The 19,297-nt window shown below is 43.6% G+C and overlaps 4 protein-coding genes across 7 annotated transcripts; 2 read left to right on the top strand and 2 right to left on the bottom strand.

Annotated features, from left to right (window-relative positions):
• Positions 1-3,829: 3,829 nt before the first annotated feature.
• On the bottom strand, positions 3,830-8,089 carry mis18a (MIS18 kinetochore protein A). Its single transcript, XM_084028816.1, has 5 exons — positions 7,801-8,089; positions 7,570-7,636; positions 7,139-7,261; positions 6,749-6,851; positions 3,830-4,618 (listed from the first exon to the last, which is right to left on the bottom strand). Exons 1-5 carry the CDS (start codon positions 8,033-8,035, stop codon positions 4,553-4,555), a joined length of 594 nt encoding a protein of 197 aa, XP_083884942.1. The 5' UTR covers positions 8,036-8,089; the 3' UTR covers positions 3,830-4,552.
• A 650-nt stretch (positions 8,090-8,739) lies between these two features.
• Positions 8,740-10,625, top strand: haus1 (HAUS augmin-like complex, subunit 1). The gene is made up of 9 exons (XM_084028417.1): positions 8,740-8,861; positions 8,954-9,128; positions 9,210-9,345; positions 9,421-9,555; positions 9,732-9,855; positions 10,019-10,084; positions 10,173-10,244; positions 10,356-10,403; positions 10,495-10,625. Exons 1-9 carry the CDS (start codon positions 8,841-8,843, stop codon positions 10,537-10,539), a joined length of 822 nt encoding a protein of 273 aa, XP_083884543.1. The 5' UTR covers positions 8,740-8,840; the 3' UTR covers positions 10,540-10,625.
• Positions 10,626-11,871: 1,246 nt separating this feature from the next.
• eva1c (eva-1 homolog C (C. elegans)) lies at positions 11,872-16,687 on the top strand. 4 transcript variants are annotated; one of them, XM_084029699.1, is made up of 8 exons: positions 11,872-12,276; positions 12,906-13,111; positions 13,266-13,389; positions 13,497-13,649; positions 14,212-14,355; positions 14,858-14,938; positions 15,017-15,121; positions 15,204-16,687. In XM_084029699.1, exons 1-8 carry the CDS (start codon positions 12,162-12,164, stop codon positions 15,578-15,580), a joined length of 1,305 nt encoding a protein of 434 aa, XP_083885825.1. In that variant the 5' UTR covers positions 11,872-12,161; the 3' UTR covers positions 15,581-16,687. The 4 variants fall into 4 exon arrangements, with proteins under 4 accessions (XP_083885825.1, XP_083885824.1, XP_083885823.1 ...); XM_084029698.1 differs by having other exon boundaries at positions 14,855-14,938; XM_084029697.1 differs by having other exon boundaries at positions 11,873-12,276; positions 15,014-15,121.
• On the bottom strand, positions 16,635-19,112 carry cfap298 (cilia and flagella associated protein 298). The gene is made up of 8 exons (XM_084029701.1): positions 19,070-19,112; positions 18,598-18,767; positions 18,219-18,386; positions 17,869-17,936; positions 17,619-17,777; positions 17,338-17,469; positions 17,125-17,220; positions 16,635-17,040 (listed from the first exon to the last, which is right to left on the bottom strand). Exons 2-8 carry the CDS (start codon positions 18,734-18,736, stop codon positions 16,930-16,932), a joined length of 873 nt encoding a protein of 290 aa, XP_083885827.1. The 5' UTR covers positions 18,737-18,767; positions 19,070-19,112; the 3' UTR covers positions 16,635-16,929.
• Between the last annotated feature and the right edge of the window lie 185 nt (positions 19,113-19,297).

The following is a 19,297-nucleotide window of genomic DNA, read 5'->3' as shown; positions in this document are numbered from 1 at the left end:
TCAAAAATGCATTAGAGCCGGAGCCTTTTGTTTATCAAAAACAGGCGGACGGTTAAAAACTCCCCGGGTGGTCCGGAGAGACAAACCATGAATACATGGCTTAACCACAGCATTGAGGGAAAGGATAGTGTACTCCACCGGGTGTGACCAGGTCATACCTGTTGTGTTCGGTGCTGCTCTGGGGACACCTGTAGTCGGTGTGCACACACATTATAGGGAATACTGCAAAACAATACAACACAAAATCATAATTTCTCCAATATGACCATTGGCTTTTCTCTGTTTGGTATTAATGTGAATCTTTGGTTTGGAAAAACCAAAAATGTAACAGCTGAATAAATAATGAAAAAGAGATGAGGAAAAAGTTAGTTGCACCATTAGACTGCCTGTTGGAGGGTTCTGATTGCTGTTTTTCCAATATTTAATCTCAGGAAAACTTACATTTAGAAATCCATACTGATGAGATGAAGATAAAAATGTATTCATCTTGACGCGCAGATTATTTTGACATTAATCTTTGTGTAAACAGGTCAACTTCCCATGACGAGTTTGTGATAAACAAACGCCCCTCTCTCCCACGTCACAGCAGTGGGCAATAAGTGGATATTTTTTAATCCTAAAAATATTAGGGGATTTTGAAGATTGGGAATCACAACTAATGTGTTGTTTGAAACAATAGAACACAGTTTATAGTTCAGATTTTTCCAGGAATGTGTTCTGAAATATTTGGGATGAAAATGCACGATTGATGAAAAATATATTTTGATGCATCAAAATATGATATTACCATCAAGTCATACAGCATTAAAAACTGAGAATCAAGGCTTTCCTTCCAAATTTGAAAAAATGAAAAAGCCTCTTTGTTTTATTAAAAAATCTGAGTGTTAGCATTCATAAATTATCTGTTAATTACTCATCTTTGACCAAAAATCATGTTTAAAAAAATCACATCACCTTTAATGAGGCCAAACTGACCACTTACTGTACAGCAGGACTTTATTTCTACCAATCTGTTCAGGCTTAGATCCTGATGACACTAATCCTGTTTTCAGCCTCCCTTCTCGTCACACACCCGCACACACACACTCACACCAGGGTGTCACCGGCCACGGGATGAGCCTTTGTGTCTGAGAAAAACAGACGATTAACATGCTACACGGTGACGAGTGTCGGGGACGCGCATGAGCGTCCTGGTTCAACCTGCTGGACCAAACCTCCGCCTTCCTCGGCAGCGTGTGGAGGGACCGGGGGAGGAGAGAGGAGAGACACACACAAAGGTGTGTGGGGAAATAAACAAGCAGCTGTTTCTAATGAAGCAGGAGGCTTTGAGCACTCAGGAGGGGATTTGGTTTATTCCGATAAGACGAGTCTCTGACCGGCCAGCTCTCCCGTTAACGAACACAGACACAGATGAAGGTGATTAATGAAACAAGAAGACTGTGGCTTATGTGAAGCTTTTCGCTCCTCGAGGTGCTGTGAACAAAGCAGAAACTGGGTTAAGTTTCCCCAAATACTATTGACACCGTGATCATCTTACACCCGCTGGTTTCTGAGATTAATTTGGGAAATGGAACCTCCCAGATGAAGGGGGTTTACACATTGACCTGCCGTCTAGTCTGTGCGACACAAAGACTGTCTTAATGACTTTAGATTTTAAAAAAAAGAAGATTTTAGTCAAACATATGTCAAGCAACCACGTGAGAAAAAGAAGTGGCGATCAAACAAGCATGATGTTCCCTACATAAATATTCATAGAAAAAATGAGGGTTAAACAAACATACTCGATATAATCAATTAAATATAATATATTTGGTAATATTCACATAAATGTGCTATGTAAATACATGTGTATGAAGAAAATAACTCATATTTGACTTAACTGTTGCAGAGTACAGATCAAATATAACTATAGAGACTGTGGTGGAGCACAATGGACCTGGGGCTTGGGAAATCAAGAGTTAAACCTGCTCATAAACCAGCATGAAGAACTGGCAAGGTGTGGTTCTTTTGTCAGGGGTAAACCAAATAATATGATAGGAAGGGAACACATTTCATTTAAATGAAAGAACTGATTAAAATGTTCATTATTGAAATGATTGTTTTCCCATCTTTTAATTCACAGAACGGCAGGACGTACCGTTGCCAGAGCTAAGCAAATTACTTTCCTAATTGCTCACATTCAGCACCAAAGATGGAACTGATTTAACTCTCTAAACCCCTAAAAAAGGAAAATATCCCTCTCACAAAGCAATCCTTTTCATTTCATGGAGAAAAAAAAAACAAAAATATGTTTTAAGTTGGCACACAGGTGGCACTCCTTGAGATTTTTTTTTTTTTCGTCTAAAAAAAAAAAAAAACACAAGATCAGAAATTCAATCAAAGAGCACAGCTCAGCCAATAGGATCTCCACGTCTGTGGCAACAGCAGCATCAGTTCGAGCAGCCATTGGTCTCGTGTTTCACACAGGGACGGCTGTAATTGGCTGATCGCGTGCCGAGGCTTCATTGCCTCCATGGCAACATTGCTTCCTTATTGCTTGGGGAAGGTGAAAAGGAGGGAAAGAGGGGAGGCGACTTTCACTCAGACGCTACCTCTGCATTATTCATCCTTTGTCCCTGAGTGCTTGTAGAGAGAGAGTGTGTGTGTGTGTGTGTGTGTGTGTGTGTGTGTGTGTGTGTGTGTGTGGGTGTACTGACTGGTGCATGTGTGTGTGTGTTTGTGCGTTTCCACGTTGGTTTTGGTTTGGGTGGTAACGATTGGTTGAGACTTAAGGGGTGAATGGGGTGAAATCGGTGCAATAATTGCACTCGGCGGCGCAATGCATCCAGCAACACCGTGTCTATATATATCAGGTTTACGAGTTCAGAGGCCATTCACGGTGACGCCGACCTCACAGCTACGAGAAGCTTCATTACTCTAAATGGAACAACAAACAAACAAACAAACAAGGAGATATCCTCCAAAAAAGGGACACATCTGGACAGTCAACTGGCCGGCCGGCAACACCCAGTCTCCGTGCAGGAGGCAAGCAAGGATCATCCGTAAGGGAGGAGTGGATAAAAACACCACCAGAAACAACAAAAACCACGCCGACGTGTTTGTTGTTGTTTTGACTTGTTGTTTCCCCCCCTAGCAGTTGAGGGAGGGGAGAATTAGAGGGAGGGGGAGGGAGAAAGATGGGCCAGGGTGGGGTTATAAGAGAAAAACATCACACAGAGATTAGGGCGTTGGGGGGAGGTTCGCTCAGGACTCCTCCCCCCTGTATGTGTCGGAGTACGAGCGGGGGGATAACGTCTGTTGACAGGCGTGCGAGCCGGCGAGCTGGCTGGCTCTTCCTCTGGCAGTGAACATGATGACGAGATGGCAACAGGCACTCAGCATAGCACGTGCTCACAGTTGCCATCGCAACCTGCCCTTGGATACAGCGTGCTGGTTGGCCGTTTCTAGCTGTTGTTGTTCTGCGAGGCTGATGAAACCTCGTGGGTGAGGGAGGGCAAGCAGTACAGCATGGAGCCGCTTTCCCGCCTTGGTAGAAAGTGTTGCTAGGCACATTACAGGTCAGTAAGTAAACATAATCACCACCACCACCCCCCCCCCCCCCCCAACCCCAACCCCAAAGACCTTAAACTTGCTGTTTAACTCGTAAATCCAAGAAATACTTTTAATTAGAGACAAAGCAGGATGAGCCACTGATCTCCACAAAGTCAAGGAAAAGGAAACATTTAAATGGATTAGCTTGATACTTTAAAGTTGCCTTATTTGGTTTCATTATTTACATTAAACTGGCAATATTGACTGATTTTAAATAATTTCTTCATTTTTTGGAAACTGTTGGATACTTTATTACACAGAAATATTTAAGACACCTTGTACAACTATAAACAAAAAATAAACCAATAATGAGTGAATGTAACAACAAATGAAGAGATGCAAATTGCTGTCCGTTTTCCTGGAGTTCTTCCAATAACAATGATCAAATGTTGTTAATTTCTGGCAACAACAAGGCGATGAAAATCATGTATGTCGCAAACCTTGAGGGCTACATGCTTGAAGAAGGGGAACAAAGAGAAAGTGTGTGTTTGTGTGAGTGGCCTGGAGTGGCCAGATCAATATGGCATTGTGCTGAGTGTGCAGCCTGCCTGATGAAATCCTGCACAAATAAACATTCTGCTCACACTAGCGTACATTCACTCTGCACCCAGACTCGCCGAGGAGACGCTGCCGTGAGCCACGGGAGGCGAGCTGACAACGTGATTGATTACATGTGCAGGCAGTCTTTGTTTCACCATCGGTAATCAGGACAAAGCAGAGTGGAAGCATAGTGTGTGTGTGTGTGTGTGTGTGTGTGTGTGTGTGTGTGTGTGTGTGTGTGTGTGTGTGTGTGTGTGTGTGTGTGTGTGTGTGTGTGCACACGCACAAGGTGAGGCTAGGACAAAACATATCACTGAGGGAATGTGGTTGAAGTTTAGAGGAGGAGGCATTAATGTAAAAGCAGGGACAAGGAGTCACAGTTCAACACCTGGGCAGAGCACCCACCCGGACATTCATGACATCACTCCTGTAGACTGGCGTCGATCTCTTCCAGCCTCTGTGCCATGGACATGACCATCATTTTCATCTGGGAAGGACGGGGTTCAGACAGGAGAGACGCAGGGTTCGCGAGGGCAGAATGGCAGAAAAAATGAGGAAAGAGTGAGGATGGAATAGGGGGATATGAAGGAGTATGGAGAGGGAAGAAATGAAGGAGAAATGGACAGGTGGGAAATTAAGGGAGCAGCAGGGAGCGGTGAGGAAGAAAGAGGGGTGGAGTAAAGATAAATGGAAAAGGGGGACAGTGAGGGAGAATGACGAAACCCAGAGGGGAAGTGGTCAGGGGTGGATGGGTAAGAAAGGGGGGGCAGAGAGAGTGGGGTGGGGTGGGGGAGACAGGTCAGTGAGTGTACAAGACGTAACACCCAAACAAGTGTCTACGAAGTCAGACAGACAGACAGAATACATTAACGGCCGTAATGGCTACGGACAACTAGTGGGGCTGGGCATGGTCTCAAATGTTCATAACAGCTTTATTATTTGCTACCATAATACTTGAGAAATAGAAATGTTTTCTTACTACATCCAAAAATTATCATCTTCATCTAATTTCATAACCTCATCAGTTCATTTTTATTATTAAATGATTAGTTAAAAAAAAAAGTACCAGCAAGAAAAATTGCTTGTTTTAGCGAATCAACAACCCGTAACTAAAACATGGAATTCAAGTCACAATCATTTAAACAGGAAAAAAAACACAACTTCACAGTAGAAGGGCTGCGAAGAGCCAGGGGCTGATTCTAAAGATTATTGAATACACATAACACGACAAAATTGACTGCTGTCAAAACAGCTTTGGGAACCAAAGAATGAAGACTTGTGATGTAAGTAAAACTTGTCAGTAAAACCTTGACAACACTCTCTTGACCTCACCAAAGGCCTTTATAATCTCGTTACAATGGGCCGATGGCTAACTGTGAACGGTGGCGATAAAACCACCTAACATTAATTCAATCAGCGTGTAACTATAGTCAGATTAATCTTCAGCTGACTCACAAAACACAGTTGGATTTAACCTATATATTAACCATAGAATATGAGGTAAGCCTCTTCATTTCATTAAATGCCGCACCTCTTTGTTTGAGTGACAACAAACATCAGTGACACGCGTCACGGTGAGAGATGAACTAAAGAGTTGATTCATTTTTAAACATAATTGTTTTTGGATGAAATGGTACTTGGTGTGCTAATACACAGACTTGATGACTAACAAAAACACATCTAATTGTTGCTTATGTGAATTGTTTTTCTTCTTCGTGTCTATAACCAGTGTCCACTGCCAATTCCAACAGAAGACCATGCATATATTCCCGCTATGGTGACAAATTCATGATCAAAACATGTTTTTCCTCCGACAAAGATTCCTCAACATGCTCCCCATCACATCTATTGTCTTTGGTCCAAGAGTGTGGGAGGGTGGGCAGGTACTCCTGCACACTATCGCCACCTACTGGACAATCTGGGCTTTTTGGGCTATTTTTTAAACAAAGGATGATTTTGAAAATCACTACACTGTTGCAGTGAAAGATGTTAGTAACCTAAATTTTTTATAATAATTATAATAATAATAATAACAATAATACTAATGTGACAAACAGAAAATGAATTTGAATAATATTTAAAAAATATATACATATAAAAATAAATGAATATGGATGTTTAGACTGAAACTTCCTGAAAATATGCTTCTTTACTCTAATCTAATAAAATATGTAATATAAAATTTAAAAAAAATGACTTTGCAGGGGACGGCATGGCAAGATGAGGTAATGTCTGATACCAACGTCTGCCCGTCACAGGAGCGAGGGCTTCCCAGAACTAAGCTGATGTCATCATTAGTGCAACCTGTGCATTGGTAATCAATGAGGGAGCGCTGCTCTAAATAAATATGAGAGCGTTTCGGTCAGCAGGACAAAGCAACACAGAGGACGGTGACTCATAACTGGCAATGTGTCGGTCACATTTGGAGTTTTTCATCATTTTTTTTACACAACAATACAAATTTAAATGGATTTGACCTGTGTTGGGAGAATTAGCAGTGGTGACACATTGCAATGAGCTTTAGTCATTCTGCTAAGTGTGAAAAAAAACATTTGATCTGACAGTGATACAATATCAGGAAAAAAACAAACAAAGAAAAGCAGCAGAGGTGATTTACCTCTGTCAGCTGTTGTTCAACAATGCCTCTGTACTCCAGCGTGACTGCCTGCTCTTTGGGGCCCTCTGCTGCCAACATCTGGCTCGCAGAGCCAAGTACGTAGCTGAAAAAGATTCACAGTGTAAACAACATATCTCCTATTTTCAACTTGTAAACACAAAGTATGGCTTTTAATTAATTTGCTGTCATTTATGCGTATTATGGCATCCAATTCACTTACTGTATAGCTTCTAAAAAGGTGTCAAAATATAATATTTTCCACATTTTAGATTCAAGATGTGTTTTTATCAATACACTTTCTTCAAAATAAATCAAGATCACGTCATACAAATGTCAACTGACGGATGTGTCTTTGAACATTCCTACGAATAATCCAAGCCCTGAACATACCTGTCGATGTCTGCGACATTAAAACAGAACGCAAATCTCTTGTGGTCCAGATTCTTAGGCGTGGATGCGTAAACCATGCCAAGCACAGAGTGGCAGCCTTGGCAGAACAGATCCACGATCAGACTGCAAAAACAAGTGGGACAGATTTAACCTAACAAGTAAATTACAATACACAGTTGTTTGTCAATATATTTAAAAACTCCTATTTATCTACTAAAACCAAAACTGTCTGGTTAGGATGAGGAAGTACTGTGGTTGCTTTGACACAAGGTCTACCTATTGAAATTTTAATTTCCTTGAGCAGATGCTATTGTTTTTTTTCTTTTTTCTTTTTTTTCCCCTAGGTAATTTCTAGGGAAAAATGTAGTTATGTTTTGGCTAAGTATATACAAATACACATACTGTAAGGTTACTGGGCAGGCCCTTCTTACCAGAGAGATCGTTTGCTGGCTTCATACATACGGGTGTCTTCTCCAACTACCACGTTGTCAGTGACCCCTGAAGACCAAAACATCACAGGCCTGTCAGCGGCGGAATGCACCATTGTACTACTTCACTTTCAAGCTAGCAGTTTACATTTGTTTGGGTGGGGCAGTTTGTTGACATGTAGACTATGACGTTACACACCAAACCATTCAAGGGAAAGCAACCAAGCCACTCACGCTTCAATCTTATTTGGTTTTGGCCGTCTTCACTTCCATCCCAGGACATCGAGTCTCCAACAGGCAGCTTGCATTTCCCGCAGATGAAGACCACGGGTCCGTCGTCCCCGTCCTCGTCCTCGTCCGCCGCTTGGCCGAACAACTTTTCTTCGACGGCCGTGGAGTCTATACTGGAGTCGAACTCCGTATCTACGATTTTCTGACGGTGTTTTAACGAATTTTCTCTCGCCGCCATTTCTACCACTTGTCAAAGTTTACTCCCAAACAAACGTCTTTGAACTTACGCGGTGGTTGACGGGTCCCCGAAGTATCCAGGCGACGCGAAATGGTGATGGCTATGTACTTCCGCTTTCGTCTGTTAGACAAAACGCCTAGAACGAGACAACCCCGATGCTAATAATAATAATAATAATAATAATAATGTTCCTGACAGAAAACAAACTTAAATTTCATTAATCAAGCATACACAGCCATATACTTATGTGTAAGTTCTTGCATTTTGGCACATACAAGTACACTAAATACCCTTCAAATTGTACTTTTCAACCATTTAAATTAAACTAAAATACACATTTATTTATTTTATATTTACTCATGATAAATGTTATGTAAGTGCTGAACATGCCTTACATTAACACACAGATGTTTCCTTTGTTTCTCTGCTGTGCCAAATACAATTAAAATAAGAATCACGAAAAACTGACTCACTCATTCATTTCATCATTATAGCATACTTGTTTCTCATAAAGCGTAATAATTCATACTCTACGCTATAGTAGGAAAGGGTTATCTCAGGTAATCATAGACCGTATCTAAGAAGACGGCAACCAATGTGAACTATCTTGATGTGATCTTTATCTTCGGGTGGTAGGAGGGGACGTGAACCGGAAAGACTACATGCTCTCTCTTCTCATTGGCTAGTAATCCGGAAATGATTTACGGGGGCGCGTAAACAGAAAAAAACTTGGGTTGTTTTGGGATTGTTGGATCGACGTTTTAAGAAACTAGCCGTTGTGGTTGCCGTTGGCTTTTCATTCGCAATGTGCGAAAAGATCAAGAAGGTAGCGTTCAGTATCTCGACAGCATAACATTATAAGTTAAGCTGCTGTTGACGTGTGTTTCTCCTGCTGTCCTGTCTCACGTCGCTCCTCAGGTGAACAGCTGGCTCAGCACAGTGTTCGGGGATCAGCCGGTGCCACACTTTGAGGTGAACACGCGGACGGTGGACGTCCTGTACCAGCTGGCACTGTCCAGCGAAGCCCGATGCAGCGACACGGCTCTCCTCACAGAAGACCTCAAACAGAAAGCATCCGAGTATCAGGCTGAGGGTAAGACACGCAGTTAAACGCAACTGCTAGCAGACTTTAAGCAGACCATCTTTCACAGAACTGTGTTTTTTTTCCACCTAGGTGCTCATCTCCGGGATGTTCTCCTACAAGGTGTAGGTTTGTCCTGTGCCAGTCTGTCAAAGCCCGCTGCTGACCATGTGTCAGCTCTAGTGGACACTGCCATGGTACTTGGAGTCAGGGACACGTCACTGAGCAGGTACGCTGTCGTGGTTTTCTTCACTGTAGTCTCCTTGATGGGGAAAAAAGGTTTCACAGGCGACTTCTTGTCCAGCTTCATGCCAGCAGTGAACCACCTCACCGACGAGCTGCTCGGAGCAGAGAAGTCCAACAGGAGGATTGAGAGGGAACTCCGGACCCTCAGGAAGAGACTCGGTGCAACTCTGGTGCTGCGGAGCAACTTGCAAGAGTAAGAGCGTGGCTGCAGAGGGATGATGATGACTTTGGCATGTTGACATCACTACAGCTTTGTACAGTGTTATTGAAATACAAACACACAGTCCTGCGCTATGACACATCCAGTACAACACATGCATTATTCGTTGCTATGCGCTGTGTGTAACCAGTGTTCTTCATTGTCTTCAGGGATATCGACAAAACTGTCAAATCTCAGTCCGTGGAGAGCGCTAAAGCAGAAGAGAGGATGCTCAAGATGGATTTTGTTATGGCAAAGGCTAAAGAGCTCAGCAGCAGACGGGAGAGGGCAGAGGTATGTGGAGATGTCGTATGAATGAATGTGTTGGAGGTTTGCTGGTTGTCTGGGTGAGTAAAGAGAACTTGTACTAACAATGACTTGCTATGCAGCCTATATTCTATTTCACAGTCATGTAGCAGCTTGGTTGGCTGTTTTTTTTTTTTATTATTCCCTGCAGGCTCAACTTGTATCCAGGAACATGGACACGTCTGTCACCCACCATGGTATCGTGCAGCTCTCTGAGGTAATTTCCATGGAGCGCCAAGCGAGTGAAAACATAACATTTTCTGCTTTGCGGGGGTTGAAATGCGTCCTGGTATTTGTCTCTGCAGGAAGTCACCACGCTGAAACAAGAAATAATCCCCCTGAAAAAGAAATTGGAGCCTTACATGGACTTAAGCCCGGTACGTTCATTTCACGTTTGTCAAACAACCAAAAGCTCTTTCACATGATTCTAAATGTTTTTATGACGGGCATCTATTTGACTTTATGTCATTTTTTTAAAAACACAACAGAGCCCATCCCTTGCTCAAGTGAAAATAGAAGAAGCAAAGAGAGAATTGGTGAGTATCTTGAATGGTTCATCCAATGATGGACAAGATGCGGCCGCTTACTGTTTTTAATTACCGTTTTAATGCGTTTGCTCAATTACAGGCTGCAATCGACTCCAAACTGGAGATGAAAATGGTTTTCCAGTGAAGAAGTTTGTAATGTTTATATTTTTCTGTTTTGAGCTGTAAATTCTCTGTTTGAACAATAATAAAGTTGTTTTTTTGTAATGCAAATAGTGAACTTCCTGTCCTTTTTTAGTTTATCTCCCCTCCCGCTTCCTGTCTTCATCAAAACACCATCAACACTAATCAGATGTTTTGTCTTTATTTTCCTAGTCTCTGTTATGTTATGTAGTCGAGGGCTTGTGTTTTAACAACGTGCCATGTGAGAATTCCTTTTTGATCCAAGTTTCTCTGCCAGATGTTTGTTAATGCTCCGTCCGTGTGGCCAAACAGACAGGTGGTGTTGTTGGAAATATCTTTTTACAGGAATTTAACACCTTATGTTTTAGATTGCCTTTAGGGCAACTTTGGGTGAATCTTTTAAATCTTGTCTCAAAAGCAAAGTGCGGGAAACTTTTTGGCGTTTGACTCCACAGGCTTTGGAGGGATAACAGCTCATGAAAGGGGCTTCGGGGGCCTGAAGCTAAAGTACAGAGAACGGAACCAACTAGGGGGGCCAGTTTGTATGCAAAATATCACCTCTCGGTTCCTCCCCCTGCTGCAGTGGAGACCCCCAACTTCTGTCACTTTGACTGTTGCAGCTCTGCGCTGCAGTCTGACGTGCAGGTCGACCGGTTACCATGGATGTGGGTCATGGATGTGGGCCGGGGGGGGGCAACTTACCCTGTAGGCCCCCTGCTTCATTCAGAGGCACCAGGGGTTGGTTTATGAAAAGAAACTGAATCAAAATATCATCCCACTGAAGTCAACACACACACACACACACACACACACACACACACACACACACACACACACACACACACACACACACACACACAAAGCATCACTCATGCTTGTTTGCTGATTGTTTTTTTGGTCACCGGCTCACAGTTTAAGTATCTTTCCACTTCTCTTGTTTTTTTTTACTCTAAATTATTAATTTTCTGCCAAATATATAGTCTAATCTATAACCTTATTAAAATGCAGCAACCTTAAAAAATAGTTTTGAGGTGATTTTTGTTTAAAATCAAACAAATTACAGAAAGACGGAAATCCACTATGCCAGGTTCATATTAGTGGGAACGAAGGAGGATGAATAAAAGCCCAGAGGAAACCTCACAGAATGAAAGCTTGTGCCATAATCCAAAAAGTAAACATGTGCCTCATAGGGGGGGTAAAAAAAAAATACAAGATCCTGCCAGTGCGTCATTCTATTCAGTGCGTCGGGCCTCTTCCCTTTAAAATACTCGGATCTGCCACGCCCACCCCCATAAATCGCACTCAGCTGTTCCTGTAAGCGCGTTCCGTCTCCACGCGCGTCTATTCACACATCTGCGTCGTTGGACAAGCGGGAGAGTCGGACCGGGAATCTCACCACGATCCGGATTGATTCACCTCGTCTGTCACTTTTTTCAGCAACTTGTTGCGCAGCTGCTATTTCTGGCCGCCCCCGCGCTCCATCGCTGCGGTGGGATTCACCAGCACGCAGGCGCTGTTTCACCGGGGACTACTTTCTCATTTCGTTTTAGTGCTTTGGTGGTTTTTTTTTATTTTTTTTTTATTATGAAACCCTGTATCATTTCCCAGTTTCTTTAATATGAGGGGATGCGAGTCATGAGCTGGACGCGTCCTTGGCAAGGACCAGACTGGAGCCACAGCCTCTTCTACCTGACTTTACTCCTGTGGAGCAGGCGCATGGCTGGCCTGGCTGACTTCTCAGGTAAGATGGTGATGGTGATGGTGCAGTGGGAGGAGGATGTGACCACAGGAAGGGTTCTTTACAGATGGTGTAATAAATAAGGTGGTTCTAGTCTTTTTTTCCACCTTTTAAAAAAAAAATACCAGCCATTTCAATCCCCACTTGTGATTTGATATGGAACCACATGCTTGTCTAACATGGGGTTTTTGATCTAAACTGCAACTTATGTAATTCAATCACTTGTGCGAGAATCCTTTTTCCACGAGACAAATGATGTAAACATCTCCAGATAAGGGACTTTGAATCAGAGGTAACTCAATCGCGTCCACACACCGCACAACAAAAGGTGGGTCACATCAGGTTGAATGCCAGTTGGCGGAGTCCGCCACCCAGGGACCAGATCTGGCAGTCAGCACTTTGATGGGTAAGTTTTCAAAGCAACGTGATACAAATAACAGAGCTCAAAAGAAGCCAAACAATCTGAAACCACAGCTGCGAAACTTTGAGAAAAAAAAAAGAACTGACTTTACCAGTTTTTCAAAGTTGCCTCAAAGTTAAAATCCTTTTCAATTAAGTTCGTAGTCGTGTCTATTTCTACCCCAAGTAATAATAGTTTCACCCAGTCTCACCACTACCTTTTTGTGTGCCAGAATACCTGTCCAGGATCATCACCAGTCACTCCGCTCAGGCGTGTGACGGACAGCCTCTGCGACTCCACTGTCCACGCCACTCCACCATCTCCATCCAGACCGCCTTCTACGGGAGAGGCCCGGCGCGGCTGTGCAGAGAAGGCCCGGACCCGGACCCTCCGCTCAGAGCCCACAACCACAGCTGCTCAGCTTTTACTGCTCTACAGGTGCATTTTATAGTGTGAGACATCACCCTTTAAATGAGTTGACTGGTGAACGCTGCCGACAGTTTAACAGTAGATCTATAAGGTTCTCTTCTGGCTGTGGATCGTGAGGTAAAACCCTGCTGAATGCTGAGCGTTTCTGGTGCTTGCTGTGCAGAAGCTGCTGTCAGAGTGTCAGAGCCACAGAGATTGCCAGCTGCCTGTCAACCACCTGCTGTTTGGGAAGGACCCCTGTCCTGGGACTACAAAATACCTCCATGTGGACTACAAGTGTAAACCAAGTGAGTCCTACCCTTTTTTTTTTCTTTTTTTAATTCTCATATCCCCTCCTAGTCAACGTATGCTTCCTGTTTCTCCTCATCCTCATTGTTTTTTTTCCCGCGCTCAGCTGAACACAAGAGACACGTGGTGTGTGAGGGCGAGACGATGACTCTGCGCTGTAAGCCCCCCAAGGTCCTGAACGTCTATGCAGCTGTCTATGGGAGAAGCCTGGGCCAGACTGACACCTGCCCCTCACGCCTGACAAGACCACCCCCGTTTGGTGAGTCTCTTTATATTTATATTCTAAGCTCACGGATGATTCCTCTCACAAGGTGATCAATTAAGCCAGGAATGAAATGTCTTGAGAAGGGGAAAGAGGAAAGCTGTACGTTTCTATATTTCATGTCTGACATTTTATTTGAGTTCTGAGTGTGCAGGCATTTAACTCGTCGTTGTAGGAAAGTCTTATGTGTTACTAATAACATCAGCACTTATGACTTATGACACTTTTGTGACTATTTGTGACGGTTCTTCTCCGACTGAAGTGGCAGAAGGTGACATTAATAAAAAGTAACTTCTAATCTGTTCACTAAAAGTTGCTTTACATCAAAAAGGGGATTTATTTCTATATTTAACCTTGATTTAAGAGAAACACCAGCAAAAACTTGACTTTTTTCATTGCAGATACACACACACACACACACACACACACACACACACACACACACACACACACACACACACACACACACACACACACACACACACACACACACACACACACACACACACACACACAGTGTTTCCTATTCATTTGCTGTTCTCCTCGCTGTTCCCTACAGAGTGTCTGAATCACGATGCCGTGCACTCGGTGTCCAAGTCCTGCTACAGCAAACAGAAGTGTGCCGTTGCCGTCGGCAACCAGACCTTTAGGGACCCCTGCTTTCCAGGAACCAGGAAGTACCTCAGCGTGGTCTATTCTTGTGGTAGGACTCTTTCTGCCTCCTCATTCACATACAATACAATACCAGCCTGTTGATGAATTAGAGGCTTCAAAAATAGGTACGGGCTTTCGTGTCTTATTGTTTTTGCTTTATTCATTATGTGACGGTTGATGTGATCTCAGCCATCAGCTGTTCTTATCACATCACACCCAGCAGCACAGTAGCGGGGAAACAATAGGCTGCGAGTTCAGATCTGCAGATTGAGGCTGGCATCCTGGTAAACTTCCTGCAATTGGCACACATGCCAGTGAGGTCAGCAGCAACATTGTTCATGTGGAGATTTAGCATCAGCCTGGTTGACAGAATTCTTGGCTCCATCTAGCATTAAAAAAAAAACTGTGTGTTCATCTTCCTGATCGGTTATCAACACAATTGGATAGATAAATTCCTAATTTCAGACCCATTTTCACCCCAGTTTTGCAGAGGTCTGGGTGTGGGTCACAGAGCAGTATAAAGACGATATCTTGTATCTTCCTTCCAGTAGTACCGCAGACTTTACTAAGGGAGGCGGACCCTTACACCTTCAGCTCCACTAAACCTAACCCCACTGTGGACACAGAAACAGGTAACCGCTTCATGCCACCTGTTGCAATTCCAGGTTTCCTGTTTCGTTTTTACCTGACATCATTCTGATTGACAGCAGCGCCTCCTGCAGTTCTGGAGGAGCCGTTCCCCAAAGGGTCACGAAGGCCAGACAGCTCAGGAGCCATGATGAGTGACTCTCTCCTGACCTACGCCTACATTAAAGGTAGACGTTTCTCGCATGCCTGCTTGCACTGATGAATGCATCTGATCCATGTTTAACCTTTCTTCCTTCATTTCCCACAAAGAGCATCCAGAAATGGCGGCACTGCTGTTCACCTCCAGCGTGTGCGTTGGTCTCCTGCTCACGTTGCTGGCCGTATCAGTCCGTGTGACCTGCAGGGAGCACCGGCTCGGAGATCACAGGCTTGCACCGAATACTCGTAGCCAAGCTGTCAACGACCGGGTGGAGGACACTGATGGGGATGAAGAAGAAGATGACGATGACGACGAAGAGGGAACAGAAAGCTCTTTAATCTCAGCCGCAGGAAGGAAGGCGATACACGGCTGGGAGGAAGTGACTTACGTGAGCGAGGCAGCCGAGCGGGCGGAGAGGATCGAGCGCAGGGAGATGATCATACAGGAAATATGGATGAACGCCTATCTGAACGGCAGCTCGGGTTAACTGGGACCCATGGATCATGTTCAGGATTCTCTGCTGCAGCTCCCAGCCTTTTGATTGTTGACAAAACAAGACACATTTTTTACATTGTAAAGCAATTTGTATTGTGTTTTGCTTGCTCAGTTAATGAAGAATGTATTTTTTTTTTTTTTTTATGAAACTGCAGTGATCAACAGGGTTTAATGGTGTAAAATGGGTGGTTACATACATTCTGTATTTTTTTTTTTCACATTCACTGCTAAATGAAGCTGGGGTTTCAGGTTGAAATACAGCTTACCGATACAAAAAGGATAAAACTACCAGTCTTGACAGAAGACACACAGCTGCCACGTCTATTCAAGTCAAGCCAGTTTTATTTATATAGCACGATGATCATAAATCACTAATGCGGTTTTCAACAGGGCCTGTCGCCGCAGTGAGAGGAGCCAGGACCAGTTAGAACGTTATCTGATGCACGGATGTGACAGGAGACGATCTATAAGAGTCAGGTGGTCTGTGGATCTTATAACTTTAAAATAAAACAACATAAATAGGCACATTGCAGTGTTTTCCCCTTCAGCATGATGAAGCTGCCAGCTGTTAACACCATCGACCCATGGTATGTGTTCAGATCTCAGCTGCCAGAAGTGACCACTGTCTCTTTAAAGAGCCATCTTCAGTCAATGCACAAAAGGAATTATCCTTTAAATCTGCACATTACATACAGGATTTTGCTTTTCTGCAGAGTTCCTTGAAACCAAACAGTCGGCCAAAAACCCTCTGAGTCACCGCATCGACTCTCCATGCAGTGGAATTGAACTCTACAACTTCCTCGTCCCTGCTGGGACAGGAGCTGGAACAACCATCTACTACGTGGCAACTTCCTGCCTCAGAGCAGCGGCGACTTTTAGACCTCTGAACGTCAGGAAAGACAGGAGACAAAGAGAGGAAAGGTGTGTTCCAGTTGAATCACTACCTCTTAAAAAAAACGTATGAATATGGTTTTGTACATAGGCTACAATGGAAAAAAATTGTATTAGATTTTTTTTATTTTATTTTACAACAGGTTGAAAACAATCAGTAAAGGAATACAGGGGTCGGATTTAAGGTAAAATAAATCAGGTTTATAATGACATCAGCCTCCATGTGACATTATTACCTGTTCTGTCATAGAATGTATGCAGATGTCCCAGAAACGTAGAAAAACATCTACTTCAAGGTATATAAATACATCTGCTTTGTATAATATTCTCTGGAAGACCTGGAACAACATTGATATTAAACTAATTTCAGGATTGTGAAATTAAGGCAGTTTAGTCATTTGCATATAGATCAGCTCAGGAGCTCCACGGCGGTTTGAGTGGTTGTGGACTTTATCTCGGTCCCCATTTGATGTTGGCGAGGCCTTGAAATTGTTTTCTGAGGGCCTGTCTGTCTGTCCACTCTGAGTCCAGGTAGCTGTCATCACCAGCCTCCTCCAGTTTCTGGAAATGTAACCAGGAGAAGGTTAGAAAGGGACAGATTCATCCTATTTAAAAGTCCTTAATGCGTCTTTAGCCTCTCCTCACCTTTAGCTCTTCCTGCCTCCTGTATTGGTGCATCATCATTTGTTTCTGCTGTTCATCCGTGATCAGAGGCTCTCTCGCCGGCGGCCCCTGTCCTTTCTGAAGGGAATGGCAATAAATATCTTAGTTATTCTGAAAACTGACAAAAACAACAAATACACTGCCTGCCATATACCAAAAACATACTCCCCTCAGATTGGCTGAGATAGCGCTCACCTTTTGGATTTTGACCACAAGCTTGGTCTTTTCATTTTTGCCGATGTAGTCCCGTAGTTTTTTCCCCCTTTGCATCTCTTTGCCAGCCCACCATAGCTGACACTCATCTTCTGTGAGCACCTGCAGAGATGCCTTCAGAACAGACAGAAGACTGAAGACTCACCAACAAATGCACCAAATAATAGCACTGTCATTATAGTAACTCATGCCCTTGTTGACTGAAAACTTATTTTGTGTGGCCATCGACAAATAGCTGCTAGGACACAGGTTCAGCTGTTTACCTGTGTTCCTGAAAGGTCTTCCTGGTCCTCAAACTCCATCCTGATAGGGTCATGAGGAGGCAGCCCCATGGGGTACACAATCATTACTGCACCCCTTAGCGGATCCAAGGCGTCCTTCACCATCTCCATGGTGACACAAACGTTTGCTTGAACTTGTTTCTGAAAGACGATGAGAGAGTCAGATTGAATCAAAAGTATTGACACTTGAATAAGACGTTGAACGAGATTTAGTGTTTATACTTCTACTCACTTTGGAGATCAGCGCCTTCGCCTCCTCCACGGTTCTCATCAGCACCTCTTTCATCTTATCATTCGGAGCTGGTAGAAGGCAAAGAGTTGGATTAACAATATTTTCTTGCACTGAAATTATGTAAATTACCTTTGAACAATATATTTTCATGCACTCTTTACAAAACCATTTACAGGAGTGTATCTGTGTGTTATTCCCAGTAAGGATGGATCAGCTGATTACATACGAGTCATTCTTTAATTGCATTATTTCCAAGTCACAGGAGAGATTTAATATCAGAGTTATATGAGGAGTAAATATAACCAAAATACAAAGGATCTGTCCTGCTGCAACCTTAAGGATAGTCTTACCGTGTCCGTTCCTCCTCCCTATCTCATCCTTCCTAAACACTGGCCCTCCGCTGGGCACACACTTATCCTCCCATTCGTCCTCAAGTTTCAGCTCCACAACCTGCTCCTCTGTGAGCCCCTGCATGTTGGGGGGCAGCGTGACGCCATGGTCTGCTAGCTCCGGGATTTCTGAGGGGACATGAATTAACAAGCTCACTGTCAGTGTATCCTCCCTGAGAGCACTTAGTAAGGAAATGGAGATGGAACCCGGATGTTTGTCTCCCATGTGTATCGATGTAACTAGATGGTGTTTCGCCAGCAAGCAGTTACCCAGTTCACATAGTAAAGAAAGGTGTGCCTCCTGGAGCGTTACAGAAAACCCTGGGTACGTCATTTTCACCTGAACATATCCGGTCCACTTTGAGTCTCCCGTTGTAGACAGCGGTAACTTGCTGGATCAGCGTCTCCAGAGGCACGTCCCCAGAAGTGTTGAAGAGAAACTGGCTCTCATCTCCGCGCTTCACGTGCAGCTGAACCATCTCGCTGGGCAGCTCGCCACCTGTTTACCGGCTTAAAAAAAGAGACGTTTGAGGTTCACTTTGTTGCCGAATAAACCCGCAACGACGCGAAGAATGTGTCCGTGTAAACGCAGCGCGGAGGACAACGGTGTAACCATAGCAACAGTCGTGTGCGGGCGCTTCCTGGATACACAAAGCTAGCTTTTCTCTTTACTAGCTAGCTACTATAGCTGTTTACGTTCAATGCCTCAACTGTTGATTGATAATTTCTCTACAGACACTTAAAAAGGCAACAGAAGCACAAAACGCAACGTACGATGTCCACACTTTGTTTACAACCGGTGACATTACTACCTAAAAATTGCACGAAGATTCAAGATTCATCGGTCCAGCTGCTTCTTCGTGTAAACTAATTATGGCAAGTTAGAACTATCCAAGCAGACATACCGCCCTCTAATGCTGAATAACGGTAATACAGCAGGAAGTAATTCACCCTCTAATCAACTCTTGCCTCACACAACTGAATTCTGGCTAGAGGTACATACCGTTTAATTATTTATCATGTGCAATATAGTTACAGTC

Source organism: Eutrigla gurnardus (assembly GCF_963514095.1).
Source record: "Eutrigla gurnardus genome assembly, chromosome: 15".
In the NCBI taxonomy this organism is placed as follows: domain Eukaryota; kingdom Metazoa; phylum Chordata; class Actinopteri; order Perciformes; family Triglidae; genus Eutrigla; species Eutrigla gurnardus.
The sequence above is the reverse complement of the archived record's forward strand: the minus strand, read 5'-3'. Positions and strand labels throughout refer to the sequence as shown.